The sequence below is a fragment of the Phoxinus phoxinus genome (genome assembly GCF_949152265.1).
Source record: "Phoxinus phoxinus genome assembly, chromosome: 21".
In the NCBI taxonomy this organism is placed as follows: Eukaryota; Metazoa; Chordata; class Actinopteri; order Cypriniformes; family Leuciscidae; genus Phoxinus; species Phoxinus phoxinus.
In genome coordinates, this window is record NC_136896.1 from 12,170,046 (window position 1) to 12,197,465 (window position 27,420).

At 37.9% G+C, this 27,420-nt stretch overlaps 2 protein-coding genes across 3 annotated transcripts in view; one reads left to right on the forward strand and one right to left on the reverse strand.

Moving 5' to 3' along the window:
• Positions 1-11,755, forward strand: dhx8 (DEAH (Asp-Glu-Ala-His) box polypeptide 8). The gene is made up of 23 exons (XM_079594786.1): positions 1-153; positions 693-778; positions 878-950; positions 1,215-1,306; positions 1,621-1,727; positions 1,815-2,174; positions 2,313-2,457; positions 3,285-3,488; positions 3,593-3,680; positions 3,825-3,922; positions 4,028-4,175; positions 5,047-5,228; positions 5,576-5,770; positions 5,875-6,060; positions 6,816-7,026; positions 7,115-7,296; positions 7,411-7,551; positions 7,640-7,795; positions 8,488-8,625; positions 8,750-8,878; positions 9,023-9,219; positions 9,594-9,773; positions 9,869-11,755. The coding sequence occupies exons 1-23, from the start codon at positions 45-47 to the stop codon at positions 10,086-10,088; spliced, it is 3,627 nt and encodes a 1,208-aa protein (XP_079450912.1). The 5' UTR covers positions 1-44; the 3' UTR covers positions 10,089-11,755.
• The window catches only part of etv4 (ETS variant transcription factor 4), a 25,848-nt gene continuing 10,029 nt past the window's right edge, over positions 11,602-27,420 (reverse strand). For both annotated transcript variants that reach the window (XM_079594787.1, XM_079594788.1), the window contains exons 5-12: positions 20,535-20,664; positions 19,440-19,649; positions 18,637-18,923; positions 15,542-15,610; positions 14,925-14,972; positions 14,076-14,248; positions 13,127-13,228; positions 11,602-12,611 (exon numbers count right to left, since the gene is read on the reverse strand). In XM_079594787.1, coding sequence (XP_079450913.1) covers positions 12,384-12,611; positions 13,127-13,228; positions 14,076-14,248; positions 14,925-14,972; positions 15,542-15,610; positions 18,637-18,923; positions 19,440-19,649; positions 20,535-20,664 — 1,247 coding nt within the window. In that variant the 3' untranslated portion in view covers positions 11,602-12,383. The remainder of the gene's footprint in view (positions 12,612-13,126; positions 13,229-14,075; positions 14,249-14,924; positions 14,973-15,541; positions 15,611-18,636; positions 18,924-19,439; positions 19,650-20,534; positions 20,665-27,420) is intronic.

Genomic DNA, 27,420 nt, shown 5'->3' on the forward strand with positions numbered 1-27,420 from the left:
GTTGCCACTTTCTTCCGGTGAAAGAAAAAACAACATTGCTGAAGATGGCAGAGATCGGAGATGATGAGCTTAAAAAACTCGAATATTTGTCTTTGGTGTCTAAAGTTTGTACCGAACTTGACAACCATTTAGGAATCAGCGATAAGGACCTTGGTGAGTTCAGAAATTAGACGACACGACACTGTGTTACGTTTTAAGTAACTCGTAACTAACGTTAGCTGGTTAACGTTAGCCTCTTTTTCTACATGTACGCTATTCAGTGCTTGTGCGTCATTTAACTGGAATGGACAGTTATGTTATTAAATTATATTCAGTTCCCCAATTATGTTACACGTTTAGTTTATCTAGAATCGGATCTTTTATAATTAAAAGAAAGGCTGGTTACTGTCAGCAACGTGGTCCCATTTATTATGTAACTTAGTAACGTTAGAGCCTGTTGTGTATTTGGAAATATAACGTTAACCGTCTTCCTTACTATGGAGTTAACGTTATTTGTAAAATGTTAAAAGGCAACAATTAACGTACTGTAATAACTTATTTTTTGGCTAAGACTATGATTACCGTGGTCATTTTTGGTAAGGGGCTGATAAGTAAAAAAAATATTGACCAATGTTAAAAACAGACGCATGTTCTCTGGCTGCAGCTTTACAATTCACGTGTAGTAACAGTCTGCTGGTTGTTGTGTTTTTCAGCTGAGTTTGTAATCAGTCTTGCTGAGAAAAATCCAACTTTTGATGGTTTTAAAACAGTGCTGGTTAAAAATGGAGCCGATTTCACAGTAAGATTTTTTTTTTTGCAATCTCTATCTTTGTTCCTTCAGTGTCGTGTGGTTTTATTGTTGCAGTTTTAGGAATATCTAACACACTCTGTCTTTTAGGATTCACTTGTCAGCAATTTGCTGCGTCTCATTCAAACCATGCGTCCTCCTCCAAAAGCATCTGCAAGTAAAGGTAAGAATATTCAGGATATTTTAGTCCATACATAAATAAGGGATGCTTTTCTTAAAAGCGTTGTGAACTAAATTGATCATAGTGCCAATGGTTATACGATCTACTTAGGCTTACAATGCTTTTGAGAAATGCAGCCCAGTTCATTTTGATTTGAACAACATCTTCATGTCCAGCATGCAGCACATTTCATCACATAGTGCCATATTTCCATCTCTCCTCCTGATAATACTTTTATGATGTGTTTTTATTATTATTATTGTACAGCTTCATATCCTGAGGCTAAGCCAAAGGGTGAAAAGGACAAGCTGAAAGAGCTCTTTCCAGCTCTGTGCAGACCTGACAATCTTATTCCCAGGGTAATTATTTAAATATTTAATTTGAAAGAAGCTTTTAATGCTCGCCAAGGCTGCTTTTATTTGATAAGAAATACGGTAAAATATTTTTGCAATTTAAAATGGCTGCTGTCTATTTTAATATAATTGTGAAAATTTAGTTTATTCAATTCCTTTAGTCTTTGGTGTCAAAAAATGCAGTGTTACTGTTTTTTGTTTTGTTCAAATAAGTTCAGCTTTGGTGAGCAGAAGAGATGACTTTCAAAAACAATAAAAATCAAAGTAATCAACAGTAGCCAGCCACTTATGTGTCATAAACTATCTTTTCTTCAAACTAGTCTATGCTGGATGATGATGACGTGAAAGTTGCTGCTGATGCCATGAAAGAGTTAGAGATGTTTATGCCCAGTATTAGTGGACCAGAACCTAGCAGCAGTAAACACAGGTGAGGACCTGCTCTAGCATAAAATAAATACCATTCCTTACTGCATCATAGTATCGCCTTTTAATATGTACGTATCATCCATCTTAGATCTGAAACCAGCAGCAAGAAGAAGCGGAGGAGCAGAAGCAGAAGCTGGAGCAGGGATAGAGATAGAGACAGAGATCGAGACAGGGACAGGAGGAGACGACATCGCTCTCGTTCTAGATCTCGCTCTAATGAGAGGGACAGAAGGAAGCGTAGAAGCCGCTGGCACTCTCGCAGCAAGTCCAGGAGTCCCGCACGGGTAGACAGAGACAAAGAAAAAGACAAAGACAAAGGCTCAGACCGGTGGAAGGACAAACATGTGGACCGGCCCCCACCGGAGGAGCCGTCTGTGGGGGATATCTACAATGGCAAAGTCACCAGTATCATGCAGTTTGGCTGCTTTGTGCAGTTGGAGGGACTCAGGTATGTTTGAGATTCAGTGAATTTACTATTAAGGTTACTGAATTTGATGTGGGCGTTACAATGTATGCTTTAGTTTGTAAATGTAATCTTTAGAATTAGCTTTTTTTTTTATTATTCTCTAATCCTCCTTTCATATAGGAAACGTTGGGAAGGCTTGGTCCATATTTCTGAGCTCAGGAGAGAAGGCCGGGTGGCAAATGTGGCAGATGTGGTCAGCAAAGGTCAAAGGGTCAAAATCAAGGTGTTGTCCTTCACCGGATCCAAAACAAGTCTCAGTATGAAGGTGAGTGAATGTCTTTATGGAAGTCATGAGAGAGAACGGGTCTGCATGGTTTGAGGTTCAAAAGTCACCAATTAAACAAGCAATAATAAATCACAACTGGTTAAAATTCACATTTTATTAATTTAATTTGTACATTAAATTTATAGATTTGTTATTCTGTGGTGGAAAATTCAATAATAACTTGTTTTTAGATTCTGCAATTTTTGGGCGACTAAACAAAAGTTAATATATGAATATGGTGTTTAATAATAATAAATTGTTGTCCTTGACTTTTAGATCACACTGTATACAAAAAAATTGTTATATCTTGCATGTCTATTTCTGGGCAACAAAAATAAATGTATGTTTAAATTGGTATATAATAATAATTGTTGTTACTATTATTATTATTGTAGTTCAATTAAATGTACATTTATTTGTATAGCTCTTTTCACAATGCTTATAGTTTCAAAGTAGCTTTACAGAAAATGCCTGTGTCTCTACATTACAATTTATAGAGTGATCTGTTATCAGAGGTGACTGTCAAAGTGATGACCATTTGTCAGAATATACTGTTCTTAGATAATACAAAAACATGCAGCAATTATTGCAAGTTTTGATCATAATTATTGCAATATAGAAATATATTGTTAAATCAGAATTTTTTTTAATGGAAGCACTTTCAATAGCCACTTTTAATACACTCTACTGTATACATATTTGACTATAAATGTTGGTTAGATCTTGGATTTATAATAAGATGTTATGTGTTCAACCTGTATTTATTTTTTTATTGACTAATCGTTGTGCTTATGTGTACTGATTTTTGTTGGGTTTGCTTTTACTAGGATGTTGACCAGGACACTGGCGAAGACCTGAACCCTAACAGGAGGAGAAATATGGGTGGAGACGGTCAGGAAGAGTCAGCTATGAGAAATCCTGATAGACCCACTAACCTCAACCTGGGCCATGCTCCAGAGGTAGAGGATGACACGTTGGAACGCAAAAGACTGACCAAGATCTCAGATCCGGAGAAATGGGAAATCAAGCAGGTGCATGGACATCTTTAATGCGAAATTGAATTGATCCACTGTTTTAACATTTGTTTTTCTTTATGTTCATATTTTAATCTACTTCTTGATCTGTTTGTTCTTAGATGATTGCTGCCAATGTGTTGTCTAAGGAGGAATTCCCAGACTTTGATGAAGAGACAGGAATTCTGCCTAAAGTAGATGATGAGGAGGGTATGAGTTGCATTCACCTTTGTTTAACCCAACATTTTCCGATAAATAAATTCCTACTTCCTTTGGGAGCCTATCACAATAAGTCGCTTCTAGCTGCCTGAACAGTCACCTCATACTTTGTCTGTGTTGTGGTTTGTCTGTCAGATGAGGATTTGGAGATTGAGCTGGTAGAAGAGGAGCCTCCGTTCCTGCGGGGACACACCAAACAGAGCATGGATATGAGTCCTGTCAAGATTGTCAAGGTAGGTCAAAACTCATGTACTCTCACTTTACAGCTGCCTGGTGCCAAGAAAGTTATTGGTTTCACTGAAGTAGATATATCCCGTGACTTTTTTGTTTTCTGTCAGAACCCCGACGGATCTCTCTCTCAAGCAGCTATGATGCAGAGCGCCCTGGCCAAAGAGCGACGGGAGGTGAAACAGGCCCAGCGGGAGGCTGAGATGGACTCAATCCCTATGGGTCTTAATAAACACTGGGTTGACCCACTGCCCGACGGTAAGACATTCAGACATATTCCAAGCATCTGAATTAAGAAATGATGTTGTACTCTTCAACTCAGGAGGTCAAAATGTTTATCTACTCAGAAAAGTGCAATAGAATGACACTTCAAGCCACGCTTCCAACTTGGATGCAGGTGTACGATGTCCTGCAAATACTTTTTAATGATAAATATTACTTTTTATTTTTTATTGGATTTTTCCACACAGAATATCAAGTGCACAGATATTTCACATTCACAACAAGTTAAAAATCTGCAATTATATTACCCAGATTTAAAAAAAACAATGATACAATAAAACTGTAAAATAAAATACAGTTTACATTTAATAAAATAGAATTCAAATGATACATAAGCACAAATACATAATTTAAAGACTTCATTGTTGACAATCAAACACCTGCAACTCTGAGTAGCCTTGCAATTTTGTTTTTTATTCATCATCTTCTAGATTAATTTTGATTAGAACACACTACAACTCCAAAACTGCATGGAATGGTAGTAGCAATTGAAGACTAGAAAATTAAATAGTCTGATAACTTATAAAGTGATGTAGGATTGTATGAGTAAATATATGCATGTTTAGTGCTCCATGTCCTCCAGTAGTAAAAAAAAAAAAAAGAACAAAGTTAAGACACTGATCACTCCAGATAAACTTCCTTCCTATTCGTCCATACGGTAGTTTAGTGAGTTGGTAGATGGCCATCTGATTTCCTGATGTCTGCAATCGAAGCAGGCTTGCACATAAAAAGCCCATCTCTGCTGCTCATATGCCCTCTGGCCTTATATGAGCTCAAGTCTGTTATCATCTTTGTGCATCTATAACAAATGCTTCTTCCTGTCTTCACATGCTCACCATCCATACAGTTGACGGCAGGCAGATAGCTGCCAACATGCGGGGCATAGGTATGATGCCCAACGATATCCCAGAATGGAAGAAACATGCCTTTGGCGGTAACAAGGCCTCCTATGGAAAAAAGACTCAACTTTCTATCCTCGAGCAAAGAGAGAGCCTTCCCATCTACAAGCTGAAAGAGCAGCTCATTCAGGTGTGACTTGTATATGTATATGATCTGATCAGAGTCACTGAATTTTGAATATCTGTCCAGATCTAATACTTGTATTTTCCCAGTGCCTGGCACACACTTCAAGTACATTAAAGTTAATTAAACCAATCCAATGTATACAGGGATGTGCCGAGAGTTTCTCATGGCCAGAAGCGCAAATGTTTTTAAAAAAAGGATGTTAGAATAGCCTTTTGTAAAAAAAAAAAAAGCTTAATCGGCCCCAATACCGATCCTTGAGATCTGCTCGGGACATCCCTAATGTATATTAATTCTGATATGTATATTTCAGTCTAGTTGTGTTCATAAATTAAACCAATGTGTTTTTACAGGCTGTCCATGACAACCAGATTCTGATCGTAATTGGGGAGACTGGCTCAGGAAAGACCACTCAGATCACTCAGTACCTGGCAGAGGCAGGATACACCACACGGGGGAAGATCGGGTGCACACAACCCAGAAGAGTGGCAGCCATGTCTGTGGCTAAAAGAGTGTCGGAGGAGTACGGTTGCTGTTTAGGTCAAGAGGTAGATGCTTTCTTACATTTATTTTCATGATATAGATAACAATGATCTAACATTTCACCATAGCTTTTGAAACGGAGCCCTAATCTCTTTCTGTGACTGTGCAGGTTGGCTACACCATCCGTTTTGAGGACTGCACAAGTCCCGAGACTGTGATTAAGTACATGACGGACGGTATGCTGTTAAGAGAGTGTCTGATTGACCCTGATCTGGGCCAGTATGCCATCATTATGCTGGATGAGGCCCACGAGAGAACTATTCACACAGACGTGCTCTTTGGCCTGCTCAAGAAGGTACAGTTCACAAATTGAGGTTTTGTTCACACAGTCCCTGCCTGTCAAGGTCAATGTTCAGTAACATACACTGCCTTTCAAAAGTTTTGGGTCAAGATTTTTATTTTTTTTAAAGAAATTAATACTTTGAAATCAGCAAGGATGCATTAATTGATCAAAAGTGACTGTGAGTGAAGACTTTAACATTGATACAAATAATGTCTATTTAATTTAAAATAAATGCTGTTGTTTTGAACTTTCTATTTATCAAATAATACTAAAAAAAAAATGTGTGGTTTCTGATAAATATTTTCTGATTATTATAGATTAGAAATCATGTGACACTGAAGACTAGGAAATTCAGCATTGTCATCACAGGAATTCATTACATTAAAACATTACAAATTTAAAAATAACTGTTTTCTATTTTAATATTTTGCAATACTGCTGTTTTTACTGTATCAATTCATGCAGTCTTCTTTAGAGCATAAAACTTCTTTCAAAAACATTAAAATATGTATTATTTCAAATATTATTTATTAAAAATTGAGAATAATTAAAATGTTTTGTACTCCTTTAAAGTGTATTAAAAGTAAATTAATGCAATAAAATTTGCATTGATTTAATATCTGTTCTTAAAGATTTTAACACTGTTGCTGCTTTGTACTCATCTATATGGGTTAAAGGTGTGAAAGTGATAAAATGAGGTGCTATTCACTATTTTACCATCTCTTTATGGGGCATATGTAATAGTGTCTTGTTCTTGTGTTATTTAGACTGTACAGAAACGAACTGACATGAAGCTCATTGTGACATCTGCCACGCTGGATGCTGTGAAATTCTCACAGTACTTTTATGAAGCACCTATTTTTACTATCCCTGGTCGTACATATCCAGTGGAGGTTTTGTACACTAAAGAACCTGAGACTGACTATCTGGATGCCAGCCTGATCACGGTCATGCAGATCCACCTCACTGAGCCTCCAGGTAACATTTTGCACACAGTTGCGCACAGAAGAACCTGTAGGTGCCTGTGGAAATGAGCTTCCTATAATTAAAATGATTTACTGTACAGGTGACATCTTGGTGTTCCTGACGGGTCAGGAGGAGATCGACACTGCTTGTGAGATCCTATACGAACGAATGAAATCTCTCGGTCCTGATGTCCCAGAGCTGATCATCCTCCCAGTCTACTCTGCCCTGCCCAGTGAAATGCAGACCAGGATCTTTGACCCAGCACCACCTGGAAGTAGAAAGGTACCATTCAGGCTTTCTCCTCTCTCTGGTCACCTCTGACATGTCAAATCAAATGTACCTTTACAATTTAAATCACTGTATACACCTTAACAAACATTCTGCTGTTTTTTTCAGGTGGTCATTGCTACTAACATTGCAGAGACTTCTTTGACAATTGATGGGATCTACTATGTGGTGGATCCAGGTTTTGTCAAGCAGAAGGTTTATAACTCCAAAACTGGTATTGATCAGCTAGTTGTTACCCCCATCTCCCAGGTAACATTAATTTCTAATGACCCAGACTACACACAGCATACGTTGTTAGTACACTTTGACTCCTAAACCTCATTCGTGTGGTCCGTAGGCCCAGGCCAAGCAGCGAGCGGGCAGAGCTGGTAGAACAGGCCCTGGCAAGACCTACAGACTCTACACAGAGCGCGCCTACAGAGATGAGATGCTCACCACCAACGTACCTGAGATTCAGAGAACTAACTTGGCCAGCACTGTACTGTCTCTTAAGGTACAATCTTGTTTTATTTTTTAAAGATTAAATTCATGACAGATTCAGATAAAAGTCTAGCAGATAAAGGTAATTAAAAAATTATTTAAAAACATACAAGAATTGAGAGAAATAAAATAAATTAGTTTAAATGCTACAATTTAGGCATCATAGAATTATATGTATGAAAAAAATGGATTGGGAATTGGAATGGATATTCATTAAGATCATTAAATATTAGTGTTCATAGATGAAAGAAAACGATAACTTTTTAAGTGAGTGCTAGATGACACAAAAATGATCTAAATGTAACAATTTAACATGCACAGTTAAATAAATGTACATTGCTGCTTTTGATAAAAGTGTCTGATAAATTAATAAATGTAAATAGGCAATAGTGGATGATTGTGTATCCAATATTTACCAATAAATCTCTGAAGACCAATTCACACGCCAACAGTCACCAGTTTACAGCATGTCTCTTCTCAGACATTTTAAGGCTAATTCAACATGTTCAATATGCGAAAACAAGATCCGACAGATGGCAAAAGACTCTGACAAGGGTAACGCACTGATCCGACAAAGTGTCTGTCGCTGTTAGTGCGGTGTGAATTTACCTTAATGCAGGATAATAATACGTAATACATTATCAGTGTATCTCTAATGTTATATTTTATGCATTTTAACATAACATTTTATTTTCCTTCAATCAGGCAATGGGCATCAATGACCTGTTGTCATTTGATTTCATGGATGCTCCACCTATGGAGACACTCATCACAGCCATGGAGCAGCTGTACACTCTGGGAGCGCTGGATGACGAAGGTCTGCTCACGCGACTCGGTCGTAGAGTAAGTGTGTACATGTCATCTTTGTTTAAATTTGGGAATGTGCTCGTATCTAGGCTTCGAATGTAGCTGCTCAATTTGCATATGCAGAATAAAGTATTAAGTTTCTTGTCACTGTTCCTATCAGATGGCTGAGTTTCCTCTGGAGCCCATGCTTTGTAAGATGTTGATCATGTCCGTCCATCTTGGCTGCAGCGAAGAGATGCTTACCATTGTGTCAATGCTCTCAGTACAGAATGTCTTCTACAGGCCAAAGGTACTTCTTTAGCCCACACACGTTACCAGATCTATGATCAAGGTCAAGGAGTGGCTAAGAACAGTTACATCATTAAGTAAAGTTTTAGGTATCCAAGTAGACTGATCTTGAAGATATTAAGCATGATTTTATTCTAAATGTCAGGACAAACAAGCTCTGGCAGACCAGAAGAAGGCTAAGTTTCACCAGCCTGAGGGGGACCACCTGACTTTGTTGGCTGTCTACAACTCCTGGAAGAACAACAAGTTTTCCAACCCCTGGTGCTACGAAAACTTTATCCAGGCGCGCTCTCTCCGCCGTGCACAGGACATCCGCAAACAGATGCTGGGCATCATGGACAGGTGAGGGTCAGAGAATATCTAATGTTATGCAGGCTTACTTTGCACTGTAAGTCTTAAGACGCGTTCACACCAGGAATGACTACTATAAAGATAACTATATTAGTATTCACACCAATATCAACCTATGACCAGCCTTAAAAATAGATTAACTTAAACTAAATTGACTAGTCTTAGCAGTTTATGCAACCGGCCCCATTAAACCATATTGTTCCTCTGTGTTGTTATTGTTATAGTTGTGGTGTGGACTTCCCTATTCACATAGAATTAGATATTATAACTATAGATATAGTTATCGTCCTTGGTATGAACGGGCTTTTACACTCCATAATTATACATTTTGTTAATAATTATACAATACTGCATGTTGACTTCAGGCACAAGCTGGATGTGGTATCTTGTGGTAAGGCCACAGTGCGTGTACAGAAGGCCATATGCAGTGGTTTCTTCCGGAATGCAGCCAAAAAGGACCCTCAAGAAGGTTACAGGACCCTCATAGACCAGCAGGTGGTCTACATCCACCCCTCCAGCGCACTGTTCAATCGCCAACCAGAATGGTATGTACCAAAACGACATTCTTATTGTATTAACCACCAAACTAATCTCAATGTTGCTTGTACTAAAGCTGGTTTCACTCTCTTCTTCTCCTCAGGGTGGTGTACCATGAGCTTGTGCTGACCACTAAGGAGTACATGAGGGAGGTGACCACCATTGACCCGAGGTGGCTTGTAGAGTTCGCTCCAGCTTTCTTCAAAGTGTCTGATCCCACACGCCTCAGCAAGCAGAAGAAACAGCAGCGGTTGGAGCCCCTTTACAACCGCTATGAGGAACCAAATGCCTGGAGAATCTCCAGAGCCTTCAGACGACGCTAGAAGCTTCTCACAAGGTTCTCATAGACTGCGAGTGTGTGATGCTGCTGCTCAACAAAACATCATTTTTTTGTTGTTGGCAGAGTGGAGGATAACATGGACAGAAGCTAAAAAATGTTCTTAAAGAACATGAGGTTCCCTATTTTCAAAGATGAGATCCTTTCCACTGCTGTCAAACCACATGTTTGATTTTAACGAAGACATTCCCTCAAAAATGAAACCTGGCCTGATTTTTCTGCTTTCACTTTTTTTTTTTGCTTTAAATCAGAAGCATTTAATTTTATGTTTCTTCTGTATGTTTCTCATATGGCTCGGTGGTTATAATTATCTCTACTTTGAGTCTTGGGGTTCTTTGTATTTTAAAAATTAAAGAAAGAAAGAAAAAGGAGCAAAATATTAAATAAAAAGTCCAGCCAATTTTACATCACTGTCTCCTCAACAAAACAGACCGTTAATATTTGCATTTTCAAAGTACATCTCCTTTTCGTCCAGGCTCTCGGGACGACCCATGTGTGTGGCAGAATGTGTGGATGGCACGTCCGTCTGGTCAGTTGATGTTAAATAAAGTGCTGCAAGGGAAAGGGTTTTCATTAATTCAGTTAGTTCCTCTGCAGAGGTCTGGTCATGTACAAGTGAACAGGATGTTAAGACCACTTTATCACACACCAATCTCATCCTTTTTTGGGTCCTCTCTTCTGTTTTAATGTTTAAATTACCAACTCCGCACAGGATCAGTGTATCGGATCACAGTGGAGATTTTGTATTATAGCTCTTTTATTAGAGGAAACGATGGGGGGTGGAAATGTCCTGCAGTTTTTGATATGGTTACAGCTTATGTTATGTAATATCTTGGAGTCGTTTTGATGTCAAATTAAACTGTCCTTTTTCAAAAGGTCATTTGAGTTGTTTCTGTTTTTGGTGAGCTTCTAATGTTGATGTCTATTGCATGTAGATACACTCATCGGCCACTTTTTTTTAGGTACACCTTCCTAGTACAGAGTTGGACCAACTTTTGCCTTTGGAACTGCCTTAATTTTCCCTGGCATAGATTCAACAAGGTGCTGGAAACATTCCTCTGAGATTTGTCCATACTGACATGAAAGCATCACACAGTTGCTTGCAGTTGTCGGCTGCACATCCATGATGCAAATCTCCCATTCCACTTCATCCCAAAGCTGCTCTATTGGACTGAGATCTGGTGACTGTGGAGGCCATATTTTCTCTTTTTTTGGGCCATTCTCTGTAAACCTAGAGATGGTTGTGCGTAAAACCCCCAGCAGATCAGCCCGACTGGCACCAACAACAATGCCATATTCAAAGTCACTTAAATCAATGTTTGGATTGACCTTCAGCAGATGTTCTTGCCCATGTCAACATTAAAGTTGCTGCTATGTGATTGGCTGATTTAGATGTTTGCATTAGCGTGCAGTTGAACAAGTGTACCTAATAAAAGTGACTGTTGTATAGTTCACATTTAAACAAATTAAATGGTAAAATAAATGATAAAACCTGGATTGGATTATGGGGAAAAAGTGAATAACATTTGATTTAATTAGAGAAGCCTTGACTTTCATTTACACTTTTGGATCAACAATACAGAAAATAATACAATTGCATTATTGCAAGGAATAAAAATCTATTCACCTGAAAATAAAATCCTTTTTTATTTGTGAACAAAGAAGTAAACATGGCTATTTGTCTATTCAAAGCTTCTGTAATTCAATGATGCTGTTGGTGAACTTATGACACTGTTTGGAAAATTATACTTAACTTCTCTGTGAAAGATATCAATGAAATAATTCCTTTAAAAGGATGTGGTGAGATTCTTCGTTTAGCTAATCAGAATATGTCTCAGTCAGCTTGTCAATCATTTTGCGCGTTCGCAGCGTGCTGTCCATATATGGAAAGACCGAAGTCGATAGCCGAAAGATGAACTTGGAATGGTTTTCATGAGTTTCACATGTTCAAGAGCACAGCCAATGTGAATTGGTTTCTCTATCTAGTAAAATCACAGGTACACTTTTTGTGCATTTTGCATTTGTTGCAAACATAAGAAACTGAGACTGTTCTCATGGTATAGTAGTAATATTGGGTCTTTATTAAGCAATCTCTTGAACCACCGTAATGTGTTTAGATTAGATAGGCCTCAGAAGTGAGAGGAATGCAGAGTCCCTAATGAGATTAATTTAATCAAAAAAAAAACATAGCCTTATATACAAGTGGATGGGGTGGGCATGTGCAATAGGTGCAGCGGGTAGTAAACTGGGATGGGGAACTTGGGAGAATATCGTGGTGGCATTAGTACATGTAGCCTTTGGAGTAGGACTGAGGGCCCATGTTGGTGGCAGCTGCTTCGGGAGGGTAAGACGCTCCCTCATCGAGGTGAGACAGCGGCACCGTGTCCTCCTCATTGACGTAGCGCTCGAATTCTGCCTTCAGACTTGGCCGCTGATTGTCAGGAAAAGCCAAGGATATCAGTGCTTCCGGCTCACACACAAATTTGTAAACATAACGCTCACCCGCCACCTGGGGGAAAAAAAGAGTAATTAATTAACACTATTAACAATAATAATTCAATATTTCATAATCAAAAGTAATACTAATTAGGACCCCCTTTTAATCTTAATAACAACATTTAAGTATCCGGTTGATACATTATTCATGACTATAACTGAGATCTTCCACACACACAAAAAAAAAACATTTGGGGTATAGTTTATAAATGCAATGAATTTTCCATACTTTAGAAGTATACACCTAGATTTAATTTAATTTTATAATATTGTACTTGAAATGTACAGTGTGTTTCCTCTGGTGGCAAAAAGAAACATTATTTTATTTAATGAAATATACATTTCAGAAAATGTAGGAACATTTGAATGGCTAATTTAGAAATGTGGCTATTATTATTTTTCGTTTTACGCAAATCATTCGGGTCTCTGTGATCCAAAATATAAAGTCAGTCTCAACTCAATGTGGGGATTGAAGTGGGGGGAAAATGGCATAGGAAACGATAAAATATGATGATGCAACAACAATACCTTTTGCATAATTCCCTTCTCATAATAGTAGCGCAAAGAGCGACTCAGTTTGTCGTAATTCATGGCTGGACGGTTCTTCTGCATCCCCCAGAGTCTTGCCACCTAGAGTATCAAAATAAGACAATACAAACCATAAGAGCAGGAAAGGACTGTCCTGCAGTGCCTTGATCTGAGCACAAGAGGTCCTTGGTGACTGTACAACAGCTGAACTATGAGAAGGAAGGGCGAGTCCCTACAAAATAATGCAGTTCCCCTTTATATAACCAAGTTACCACTAAACTGACCAAAAACACCACACGGCGCATAGCGCAAACTGCTAGTTGTCAAACCTAGAGGAAATACTTCTTTATCCTAAATTTCAAGGTTCCATCTTGGGCCAGTAAACTTGTGGGTCTGCTGACATTTGAGGAACTGATTGTTTGACTGTACGCTTTAATTGCGACAGTAAAACTTTGGTTGTAATGAATGATTCATGCGTACAGTTGAGCAGAACTGATGGATGCATCTCTGCATGATAGTTTGCTGAGTCATGCCATTTAGCCGTCTACTGACCACAGACAATAGGAGGTTAACGCTCTTGTCTCGACCACTGCGGTGTGCTTAGACTCCGGCAAAATGGAAGGTTGTAATATTTGGTAATGGAGCCATTCTCCATTTTATTTCACTATGCTGTTAAGTGGGGTAAATAATGCATGGCAGCTAATGGAAAACTGGCATTGTGTGGATGTGTTCTTAGACCCTGGGGAAGTGTGAGCTGATCGCAAGCAAATCTCTGAAACCCATTGTTTATTCTCTGTACAGTTTGAGAAAGCTGAATAAACACTGCATTTGAATTGATCTGAACTACACAATATTCATATTTTCCTCTTAGATCTTTGTATGATCAATTGCTTTTCTGGAGAAAAATCATATTTTGCCTCCTGATAACTCTTAAAAGCCTTATGTTTACCTCCTCTGGCTCAATGAGTTTAAATTCCATGCCACGGCCGGTCCATGCGATGAAGTGCGCATTGCCGGGGTCGTCGAGGAGGGCTACCAAAAACTGCCAGAGCTGCAGTGAGCCACGGCGCTGATATGGGGCACCCTCACGAAACACACCGCCCCCTTCCTGCTTCACCTCACCTGAACACAGGCAAAGAGATTGTCCATTAATTCACCTATAGATAACACTTAGATCTAAAAACTGTTTCATCGAACATAAAACACATGGTGATAAGGATTTGAACTGAAATTGCAAACATTCATACAGTGTGGTCCAAACGTTGGAGAGCACATTGAAAATCTAAGATTGAGAATCTAATTTAAACCCAATAAACAAAGTTTTAGAATATTGAAGAAATGTTATGAGATAAAATTGATAAGAAACATTTAGGAATCTGCACTATTTCAAGTTCAGAAAATAATCAAATCTGTGATCATGTGATTCTTTGTACTGTATATGGTCAGATGCTTTGGATCATTGAATGCTAGAGAACATGATCATCAGGTTTTACACAAACTTATGGAGTGCTGGGGGACAAACCAAATACTAAGAAATATTCAAATTCATATTAACTTTTTAATTCAACTTTACATTCTAATTGTGATGCTGGTAAGAAAACAATTTTAATGGAAAAAAATGAAAGCATTTTCGGTAGTGGTCTCAGACTTTTGGACCCCATGTATACAGTTAATTTCTCATTTTTGTTTTAATTACATCACATAATTTCCTTGTCTGAGATTGGCATTTTAAGAGACTATCTGTATTTGAAATTAATACTAGTTGTAAGAAAATAGAATGTGGACAAGTGAGACTTACTTTCAAATTTCTCAGGAACAACGCGGGAATCATTTTCAAACATGTAGCCTGAGGAGAGGACAAGGGAATAATTAGTACACTGGTTTAATGTGGATACAAAGACGATCCACATAAGTTGTACTGTGCTAATGTATTAATGGCAGTCATTAATAATAACAAGCATTCTCCCGTTTGACTTTTCAAATTGAGATCTATGAATACAGTAACTGTTTTTCAATTTATATTTATGGATTCTTATAATGGGAAACATGGACTCTTGATTATTATTATTATTCAGTTATGTACACTTATGAAGCGAGGAACAAAATTGTCTGTATCTAATGGCTCATTACAGAGATCAGCTAACAACTGAAAATACCCAAAATGGTGCTGCAAATGCAGCGAGCGGAGAGAAGGATTATTTTTCTTCACTCCAGGAAAAATACTCGTCTTTTCCAGTAGTAATATTTACCCTGGAATTCTTTATGCAAGGGAGAAACAAATGTCCATGCCAACAGAAACACGGCCCCTCTGGCCTGGTTAGCCAGTGACCGCACAGTACCGGCCAATCCTGACGTGTTGCGAGTGTGTGAAATGTACATTCTAAAACCATAGCAGGATGTTCTAGATGTCCTTACCTTCACTGTTGTGCTGTGGGTTGGGGTAGCCCTCATTGTGATGGTACATGGATGGGCAACCAGGCACATCTGTGGGGCAAACACAAACTCGTGACCCTCAGTGATGGATGCATGCAAATGATTTCAAAACCTATATGCATATAGGCAGCATTTTAAGGCCTGTGGTAATCATCTTTATTATGCCTCCTAAGATACCCAGCTTTAGCCAAATTCTAAGGCAAATTCTTCACAGACTACACAGAATGCATCTCAGAATGCATATGTGACAGCACAATCGCCAACAGAAATGGACAACTTTAATTTTTTTTCACCCTCAGATTCCAGATTTTCAAATAGTTGTATCTCGGACAAATATTATCCTATCCTTATTTATTCAGCTTTCAGATGATGTATAAATCTCAATTTTAAAAAAATGTACCCATAAGACTGCTTTTGTGGTCCAGGGTCACATATAAACAAGTGAAATATAAGATAATAACACACTAGGCTAGATACATGTTGATTTAAAATAAACACGTTTCATTTAATACTAAAAAGGCGGCAATTTCAGAATTGCGATGGGTGAAAAAATATATCCAAGATGGTGGTCAAGACTAAACAAATGTTGACTTTACATACAGTAGTACTTTGAACCTGAAAGGTACCGATAAAAATTATTCAGTGCAATTAAAAATTAATTATTTTACCCAGTGTTTGTGTGCTATGAATTTTTATGTTAGCGCCAAGGTTCCCAAACTTTTTTGTCAGCCATTTGTAAAATATTTACTTGAAGTACCCACTTAGATATCTAATAATTAAATAATTTTACACATTAATAATTATTGTTCTATAACTAAATATAAAGACTAACAATTGTACTGTTAGATAAAGATATATATTTGATCTTCTTTTTATTACACTACAAGTTACAAAATTAATATGTATGTCTTAAATTCTTTACTTTCAAACATTCAAACCCTCAAGCATGTATCCCCATTATCACTACTGTACTGAAGTCAATTTCAAGTTGCTCTACTGTATGAAGCACTATATGTGTGATTCGTGGCCTATGTAGAGAATTCCAAATCAGTCGCTCGTGAGGTTATGTTGTGGTTAGGTAGGAGGAAGCTGCCTATATAGGCAGTCGGCAGCGAGGCAGCTCACTATGTTTGAGAACCCAGCTAATCATTGCTGGTCCTCTTTAGGCACTATTTCTGTAGGGTGTGAGGCTGGTGCATCTGCAGATTTGATAACCTCTGCCACTGAGTGCTGCAAGGACAAAAGGTCCATTTGTCATAAAGTAATTTGTCATAATATCACCTGTCGGCAGCTTTATTTTTAGGCAGTAAAGAGCAGTGGATCTTGCACAGTACTGCAGGAAGCCAGATTCAGCTTTATAACTGCGGTAGCCCCCCCTCTCTCCTTCTATATGTACTGGATAAATAAGAAACGGTTAGTTTGTGAGGTGGAGCCATGATTCATGGCTGGAGAATGCAGTGGCAGAGGCCATGATAAGATGTCACAGGGGAGAAAGAGCTCTGAGGGACTAGAGCACTTTTCTCATACATGATAGAGCTCAAATTAATGTCACTGTTGACAGAGCTGTCGGGCTGTAACTTATTCCATTTACAACTGAAACACTGTCACTGGACCCCTTCTGAAACAAACTGGGCTGCGTTTCCCAAAATCATTGCGAGCCCAAGTTGATCGTGCAGACCGTTGCCACCAGTGTTCTCTACGATCAACTTAGCTCAAGCTTTTGGGAAACGCAGCCCAGTATGGAAGGGCTGCACGATTTGGGGAAAAATCTAATTGAAATAATAATAATTATTATTATAAAAATATAAAAAATAATGAATTTACTATTATAATATTAATATATTAATTAAGAAGCACTTTTTGCCTTATAAAAGTGTCTCTTATTCATGGTTTTGGTTTCATATTGATGTTGGCATATGTCTGTAGCAGAGCGGCGGCCTGGGCAGGGATGAATCTACTGATAACATGCTGTACTCCACCTCAGATAGGGCGGTCTATCCTCACACAAACATCCTTTTGTTCCAGACTATCGCATCCAAAGTTGCCACATATCAGCATGTATGAATCTGAGTAGTATCAGCCATCAGTGGTATTAGTACCAAACAGTGTTATTTTAGTAGTAGTATTTATATACTGCTTTAGCTTTTATTTGTTTTTATTTCAGTGTTAGTAATTGTAGTACTTCAGCTTATTTTTATATTGTTTGATTTCAGCTTTATTTCAATTACAGAAAACAATGTTTTATAGTTTTCTTTTTTGTAAACCATAACAACACAGGCACAAAAAAAGACAACTTGTAGGCCTACCTCAAAAGGAGGGAACAAAAGAACCCAGAAAAGGTCATGCTTGTCTTTTTTTTCCATTTAAAGAATCAGTTGAACTGGTAACTTTGTTATTTATGCTCATCTATGTGCAATGTTTGTTAGATCACTGTTGTTTGTAGTCTTTCACAGAGCACTGATAAGTTGGACCTGCGTAGGGTGTAGTGTTTCGACCCTGTGTCAGTCGCTAAGTCGAGTGGGAGGAGGTGAGCTCGCCTGTGTTGTGAGTCTATGGCCTGAGCCCCCCGGCTACAATACACACACACACACACACACACACCTCCCGCTCGCTCGACCAAGCCAGCGCACGGGCTCGGGTTACTTAGGCTACGCTCATTTTTCCATTATGAGTTCATCTGCCTGCAGAAAAAGGAAGCCGCTGCTGCAACCCTACACCCGCGAGCGCTCCACTGGGGATTCTAGTCTTTCCAGTGCCCTCCATTTTCTCAATGAAATTCCTATGCCTCCCTCCCTCTCAAAGAACACAGGCAGAAGGGGAGGGGTGAAGGAGCAGGAGCGGGGAGAAGTACAGAATCTCTGTTGAGACCTTTGCAAAGTGTCAGTGGATGTGAAAGCAGAGAAGAACAAACAAAATCTCTCTTTTTTTTAAGAGACTTTTCAGTTTGTCAACCATTTTACTGTTTACATTAATGACCTAATGTGGTTTAATTATTCAGGAAGAGAGAGGAAAGAAGACACCATTTCAAAGCAAATTCATTCACTTTGTTTTGTCAGGATGTTTTTTGACTCACGTACCAGGTTCGTAAGTGTAGTCAGTGGGTTCCTGTTTGACCATCATATGGGCAGGAGGAAACCTCTGAGGATGTGTCCCGGCCATGTGGGCCACTCGGTCGTACAGAGGGTCCAGGTACTCCTGCTTGAAGTTCTGCTGAGGAGGATAAGGCAAGCAGGGGTCAGAGTGTTGCCTATGGTAACTGCCGCCTCCGCCCCCGCTGGTGTGGGCCGGATGCATGCGCTGCAGGGCCTGGCCTTGGGAAGAGAATGGTGGGCACATCTCTGCAGAGCCGGAAGGGAACCTGGAACTGGGAGGGAAAATTAAGCTTTGATTATCACACAGGTTCTTAAAAACGCTGTTACAATGCAAGTATGCTTTCTTAACTGTTCTCTATTGATTTTTATTATAAAATTTAATAAACGCAACTAGTCAAAAATGTGTGCTGATATTAAAATTCTGTCCATTACTAATAATCACTTAAATATTATAAGCACAATGAATATTATAAGCACTAAAAACTAAAGTCAAGAATCTGGCATCACAGCATTATAATGTACAGTATGAATATTGGATATTCATTTTGAGATTTGCAACACATCTTAAAAAAATATTACATTTAACAATGCTATTAAATTTAACCACCTTTTTTTTATGTAAATGTAAACACAGAAGAAATTAGCATTCACAATGAAATATCTAAATGGATTCACATTAAGTATTCAAAATCACTGATTTTAGTTTATCAGCCCATAACTGATATGGTACAGATATATCAAAAGATACCCTCAAAAGAAGACACACCTTCTCTAACATTATTTTTTACCTGGGGTTCATGGGGTAACTGTGGCTGTGGCAGGCGTGGGATTGGCTGGCTGAGGGTGGATTCATGTACCCTGACTCCGGCCGAGTTCCCACTGTTGGTTTAGGGGAGTAATGCTGCATAGGGGACATGGGTGTCCCTGGACAAGAGCTCTTAGATCCTCCTGCTGATGCTGTTGTTGCTGCCACAGCTGCTCTCTTCTGCTCATAGGCACTTCAAAATCAACAATGCATTTCTTTAGTTTTAGATCATTGATGTATCGTCGACTATGAACACTTTTATATCTCTGGGGTAGATTTGTATTAAGAATGAGATATTTTTTTTTCTCTTTAAATGAAGGCCACATTAAACCCATAAAAGTGTATATAGATTTTACTTTTGCTTTACCCATGAGACTTTCATTATTAAAATATGAAAATGCTAAATAAAACATTGATTATTTTTTAATGATCTTAAAGCGTGGAACCATTCATAAACTATTTAAATATTTATGTAAAAAAACAAATGTTGTTTTGAACACAATGTTCAACACACATTCTGACCCTGTTGCTATCTCCAATTATGAGTAAAAAAATATAATTTAATTGTATTTAATTTAAAAAAAAATGTGATAGCCATAGCAAGACAAGTCTGCCATTTTATTAATAAAAAATGTTTAAAATGTTTCCAACACAGAATATTATTAAACGCATTGCATCATTTGAGATGCAGAAATGACAATGTGGTGGAAGTGTTCAAGACTTTCTGAAAGTTCATGACTTTCAGAGATTGTGTGTTACTGTTAAGACAATCAATATATATTGATGTATAGAGATTAAGACATTTATAGCAGGGTTCCTCAAATCCAGTCCTGGAGGGCCATTCAACTACCTAAAATTAACTGTAAAGACCTTGCTTGCTTGCAGGGCAGTGACCCCCCGGGGTCGGATATGAGGAACCCTGTATTATAGTGTGAAATGTGTGTTTTAAGAATCTATTTTCTGTGCTTATTCTCCATAAGGTCTAAAGAGCCCATAGATGAAGAAACACCCGTTTAAGTCATAAAAGTATCAAATTGTGTGAGAGGCACCTAGCAACAGCATCCGGCTTTTGACTGACCTGGTGTAAAGGCACTGCTCTCCATTGGGGTAGCTGAAGCTCTGCTTGTGGCTGCAAGACTGGCTGGGGTCTGAACCTGGACTTTGAGGCTCTTTCTTAATCTTCACAGGCGGGCTGTGGAATGCCACTGCTGCGATACACAGAGAAACAGGTTCATTAATGAACAACATTCCAGTCAATTTCTGTCTAGAGAAAGGACACACTGTTCTAAAAATACAACAAGAGTATGCAATCTAGAGTAAAGATACACATTTTTGTATTCCAATTACTTTAAAGGGCTTAGTTTGTCCTTATCCATATAAGGGCAGTAGATCATGCAAACGTTATCGCTTAACTCCACCATAGTTGACACATAAAACTTATTCCCCCGGTTTCCCAGACAAGGCTTAAGCCTAGTCCCAGACTAAAATGCATGTTTGAGCTGGTTTAACTGAAAGCAACTTGCACTGGCATGTCTTAAAATTGATTTGTCTCGAGATGCACACCAGTAATGTTTTTTTCTAAGGCAAGTTTATAAAAGTTACTTAAATGTCCAAATTAAACTAAGGCCTAATCCTGACTTTAAGGGTTGTGAAACCAGACCAAAGTAAATGATAAACATCCACTACTAAAACGTTACTTTAAAATCACTTTCATTAATCAATATTGAAAAGTTCACAATAATTTTAGTTGAATTATGAATGTGCATTAGATTCATAATTATTTCCAGATTTTTTTCCTCAACCCTTTCAAAGCACAGAACATTCATTGGCTGCGGTTAAATGTGTATGTCTTTTATAAACGCATCAACACCTGGTCATTTACATAAGATTTTTTTTTCTGTTTCTTCAGTCCAGCTTTTAGAGATTTTGGCATTTAGTTGAGGAGTAGCAGAGGAGCCGCCCAGCATGCGTGGGGTCTGGGTCTAAACCGCAGAGCTGTTTATTATTGGAGGGGAGCAGCCAGGCTCAAAGACGGCACGGTACAGGATGTTTTTCTGGGCCGCTCAGGGTAAACAGCAGCAGCTGTGCTCTTCCAGCTGAGCAGCAGCTCTGTGTTTATGGCTGTTTATGTGTTGATTTGTCGTGGGCGCAGACCTGACAGAACAGGCACTGCTGAAACCCAAGCCCAGGTAATTGCATATATCATTCACTAAAAACAAGAAGAAAAAAATGGTGGAAAGGCCTTCCAATACTGTAACACAGCAGCACAGCGTCTTGCCCTCTCAAAGGCAATACTTAAATCGAAAGAGAAAGAGACGAAATCTGTACAGAATATAAAGACTCTTAACGCTTAACTTGGACACAGTCACCTCTGATAACAGATCACTCTAAATTGTAATGTAGACACATGGATTGTAAAGCTAATTTGAAAGGATATGTATTGTGAAAAGCGCTGTAAAAATAAATGTCAATTGAATGTAAAATATTTATAGATTAGACAGATTGAAAAATAATCTTATATCAATATGCTTTTATAATGGACTGCTCATTTGATCAATAAGGCTGCAGGTTCTTTTAGAAATTCATTACGAACATAAAATCACTGTAGACACTAAGACCACTCTATTAATGTAATGAATCCTTCCTCTCTAAATACACTAAAATGGGATGGAGCACCAAACAAGGATTTCAAAAGGGGACACCTCGGGAACGTGTAACATTGTCAAGACATATCCGTCTGTCGTTAAATCTCCCTGAGTTTACAGACTGGTGACAGCCGAGTAAACAGAGAGCTGACAATGAAGGAAGCTCTTGTTCTTTATTTGGTGTAATTTGCACAAAGCTCTTAGTTTCTGCTTTCTCTCCTGGCGATTCATGCGAAGGTTACATCAGTGTTCTCTAAAACCACTCATATTTCTTAGGGTTTTGTTTCTTGAGAAGAAAAAAAAAAGGGGGGGGGGTTAAGGGTTGTGAACGTATATGTGTTCGGTCTTATTAATCACGTAGGCAGTGATCAGGAAGGAGAGAAAATGCATTATATATACATTATATATATATATATATATATATATATATATATATATATATAGACTTCATATTTGACATAAAGGTCTTCATTATTTCTTCATTGAGTCTTCATCGACTCAATCAACTCATCAAAGCCTTCATTGACTTCATTTTTGACTTCATATAATGACTTCATATTTACATTTTACTGTAATGACTTAAATTATCACAAATTTTGTTGGACTAATTTGACTGGAATTAAAATTTTTTTTCCAATGTTTGGTTTTATATGGCTTTTTAAAGTATACTGAAGTTATTCAGCCTTTTTTTTTTAAATTAATGTCTCTAAATTACCAATTTTGCATATAGGCCCTATATTAATTTGAATGCCTCTGATTAGGGAAATTCATAAGTTATATGTGCTCCCTTTTGTTTTATCCCAATATTATTAAAACAAAGTTTATTCTGGAATTCTTATCCTCTAGATAGAAAAGCATTAATTGCACGTTTTCTTCAAACATTAAAGTTTTGCCAAAAAAAAAAAAAAGAATGAGAATTCCGGCCCTTGACCTAAAATGAGTTTGACGCCTCTGGTGAATGTAATCTGCTATAAATCTGGCGACATGTAGATTTAAATAATGCTCTCCTTACAAACGAGTGCATTTAACATTCACACCTCCCTTCAAGCTACATCTAAGTGTGAAAAACCAGTAGCATTGTACCTAAACGACAAGAGTGTCTCCATTCAGGATGAGCCTTTAGAGACAGGCTGGGCTAGAGGTGAGAGCCGGACTTTACATATGTAAATAGCACGATTCAGTGAAGAGGATAAGGGGTGAAAGGTGATGGTCATGGTTGAGTGCTTTAGGAAGTAGGGGATCATTATGGAGGGCCATTCAGTCAACTCCCACCACAAACAAATCTCAGGACCCCGATACCCCCCTGCCCCAAACAAAAAAAAAGATCCACCAGCTGTGACAGATGGAGGTATGGTGGCTTTAGCCAAGAGCTCTTGGGGATCGTCCTCCGAGACTGTGTTAAAGTACAATGGTACAATCACTAGTAAATTTGTTTCGAATAAAAGTACCAGTGTTGAAATCGGGAGTGTTTGAGCAGTGCTTTGGATGAAGAAAATCAGTCACTGTTAAGACAGGACAGCTTTGTTTAAGAGTTAAACCATAACTACTGATCATCTGGACAGTATTGTATATTCATGTCAGGCTCATATCCTGGAAATGTTCAGATTATGACAGCTACAGTTGAGGCCAACCGTATCAACTCAACAGGTACAATGAGCTAAAGTTTGAGTAATAATATCTCAAGACTCTAAACCTTATATCGTACCAGAGGAATGTGACTGCTGTCGTCAGATAAAACACAAATCCTGAGCAGAACGAGTCTTTATGCAAAGACTGTTTGATAAAAACACAGAACAAAGGATTATCGTATTGCTTTAGTCTGGTGTGATGTGAACGAATCTTTCATGCGCATTTGATATATGAGCTGATGTTGTGATAAAATCGGATTTTAGATTATGATAACAGTCTGCTTGACGGTCAGTGAAGAGGTGCCACCTGGCTTCCCACTGTCCATTTGAGACCAACAGTGACAAATCAATAAAAACAACAAGGATGCCAATTATGTCTGAATGGCTTAAAGGTTGAAATGGCAGTATTGATTTTGGGCAGCCCACTTAACACGGCTCTCAAAGCTTGCTTGTTTCCTTTTAAGTACAGCCTGTCATAGGAAGTACATCAAGTGTTTAATTGAAATAAAAGTGACAGCATCACAAAACGGAATGTCACTCTTATAATAATTCATTTGGGAATGTCAAAAAATTATTCTAGTCAAACAACGACCCCTAATTGTAGACATTGCAGTGCTTAAGGTACTTCAATAATAATATTCTAAACTATTTTGTCTAAGGGGCCATTTACATGACACCGTTTTCAACTAAAAACGGAAAACTGTTTATGTTTTGATAGGTCATTTACACAGCAACGGCATTTTAGGGCCTGAAAACAAACTTTTGAAAACGGGATTCAAAGTGCAGGTTGAAACCGATACCGTTGTCGTCTCCATGTAAACTACAAAAACACGAATTTGTGAAAATTGTGATGTCACGTGCATTTTTTATTGCCAAGTGCTTGGTTTTTCTTTACAAAGTGACATCGCCAACTACTGGCCAGACATGCATAATACAGTCTTTTAGTCGTTTTCTCTGTACGCGAAAAAAAAAAAAAAACATTTTGTTTTTAGTATCATTGTCGTGTAAACGTACCCAAACAATCATATCTATTTTTAAAAATGTTTTCGAAGAAAAAGTCTCTTATGTGCACCAAGGCATGTCATTTATTTGATTTTTAAAAAATGCAGTAAAACAGTAATAGTGTTAAATATTGCAATTTATACTATTTTTAATTTTTAATACATTTTAAAATGTAATTTTCCTTTGATTGTAAAGAGTTTTCAGCACTCATCCAGTCTTCAGTGTCACATGATCCTTCAGAAATCATTTGAATATGCTAATCTAATATTCTAACATTCTAATATAATATTCTAGTAACATTTATACATTAACAGTTGTGCTATTTAATATTTTTGTGGAAACTGTGATACTCTTTTTCCAGAATTCTTTAATAAACAAAGTTTAAAAGAACAGCATTTATTTGAAATATAAATAATTTGTAACATTATAAATGTATTTTTTACTGACACATGATTATTTTTTACTGATGTCCCTTGAATAAATGTAAAAAAAATATTGCTGACCCCTTTTAGGTAGTGTGTATGATGGCTTGGTGAACAATACAAAGATACAAACTTGTTTTGGTTTTAGTAGAAAAGAAGCTATTTTAAATGGTTCTTTTTTTCATTTGAGCAGGTTTATATCCTCCATCATTAAAATGATCGCCGGAAAGTCCGGGGAGGGACAAGAATGATAGAAAAGACTGTTCTTTCAGCTAGAGATTTTGCAGAAACAATGCTGTCATCTCAGCACAGTACAGCAACACATGGTGGACATGTGGTGTCCATGTCAACACGATCAGAATGAGAGAGAGTGCAAGAGAACGCAAACAAAAAAGGAAGTTCTGGCTTCTCTCAGATGGTGATTGGCCAGGGGTTTTCCATACAAAAACGCTTTCTTGGGTTTGACTGTCACTTCAGAGTGTCAGCAACTTCCCTTTTGGGTATCAGACGGCTGGTAGCTCAAAATTGTTGACAAACTTGAATGACAGGATAAGTTGAGTCTCGTGTGAAGCAAAATTTGTGTGCTCTCAATACGCCCATTGTTTGAAAACACAGCTTTTTGGATAGTGTTTTTGAGTAGTAAATGTCACATCGTGATTGGGTGTGGATGAGACTGGCTGAAGACGTCTGAATGGCATCGACACGTTTCTTGTTAACCGCACGGTATCACTTCCCTTTATGATTGGATTCTTTTCTTTTCTGATGAATCCCATGACACCCTTTGCCAATAAAAGAAATGCACCGTCCGCCTTTAAAAATGAATCATTAAGCTATATTTTACCATTACCAAAAGATTAACTTAGGAAAAACATAAATGAAAGTGAAAATGCGTAAGGTGGATGACCATAATCTATAAACGCAATAGAATGATGTCATCCATGGCAACATGATAGTGTTTTATGCGTGCGTTCATGTGGAAAGAGTAATCAAACTCTCAACCTCACATTCATCAGCCATCACTATATTGCAGTCCGCTCTTAATGTTTAATGCATATATTGATTTTCTGCTCATTGCAGAAATTATATAATGAACTCTGTAGAGACTGGAGATGTGTAGAGAGAGACGTTTTTATCTCCGAAGGGAGATAACACCTGCTCATTGAATTTCTGTCAAGCCGGTGAGAAATACATTTCTACCGAGACTTGTCTCTCTGAGTCCCATCTGGGCTGATATCATAATTATACAGGGAGAGATAAAGAAACACTCAAGCTTTTTTCTTAAGGTGCCTGATCTACTCCTGAGATCACCCTGGATCAATAGATCCATCATTGCTTTTTCAATACGAGACGTGGCGCGTTGCATTTCAGCAGAACTAAGATTATGCTGAAACAATGAACTTAGCGTTGAAGTGATTTAGACCAGCAATGACTTGCACTATTTAGCTTGAAAAGACTCAGTGTCTCCAAACACTGTCTATCGCAGTGCGCTGGAAATCTCTGATGTGTGTGGACGTGTGTATGTTATGTTACATATGTTTTATGTTATCATTTTTTTCTTTTTTATCAGCAGGAGAAGGGAGGAAAAGAGCCCTTCTTTGTGAGCAGAGAGAAAAGGTAATTTCCTGGGTTTAGAGTGTTGGCCCTGTTGCTTCTGTCCTCACAATTCAGTAAAATACACACTACTGTCCATTCAATGCCTTGGCGGCCATACCTCACCCTGTGCAGTAGATGTTCTAACTTGTTCCAACAGCAGACCGGGGCGCAAGCTTCTAAATTCATGTTTTACAGAAGCGTCTGAGCTGCTATTTAATGGTACTTACAGTATCCACTTACAAAAACATCTTAAAAACATAATTTAAAGAACATTGATACTACAAACTACACAATACTTTTATAGATTATGGTTAATCATGTTTTTAAGTATCTTGCATATCTGCATTTAACAGTAAAAACAATTATTGTGAAATATTATTACAATTTAAAAATAACTGTTTCTATTTTAATTGATTTTAAAACGTAATTTATTCCTGCGATTGCAGAGATGAATTTTCAGCAGCCATTACTCCTGTCTTCAGTGTCACATGATCCTTCAGAAATCATTCTTATATGCTGATTTGGTGATTCTTATTATCAATTTTGAAAACAGTCGTGCTGCTCAATATTTTTGTGGAAACTATGATGCTTTAGTTCTCGTGATTTAATAGAATGTTAAAAAGAACAGCATTTATTTCTTATACATATATAAGTATTTTATAACATTATAAATG

Bases quoted from the DNA above. Each gene is read 5' to 3' on its own strand.
- dhx8 (XM_079594786.1), top strand. From the start codon at position 45: ATGGCAGAGATCGGAGATGATGAGCTTAAAAAACTCGAATATTTGTCT. The intron at 2,175-2,312 runs GTATGTTTGAGA...CCTTTCATATAG, and splicing joins GTGCAGTTGGAGGGACTCAG to GAAACGTTGGGAAGGCTTGG. The intron at 3,489-3,592 runs GTGCATGGACAT...GTTTGTTCTTAG, and splicing joins AGAAATGGGAAATCAAGCAG to ATGATTGCTGCCAATGTGTT.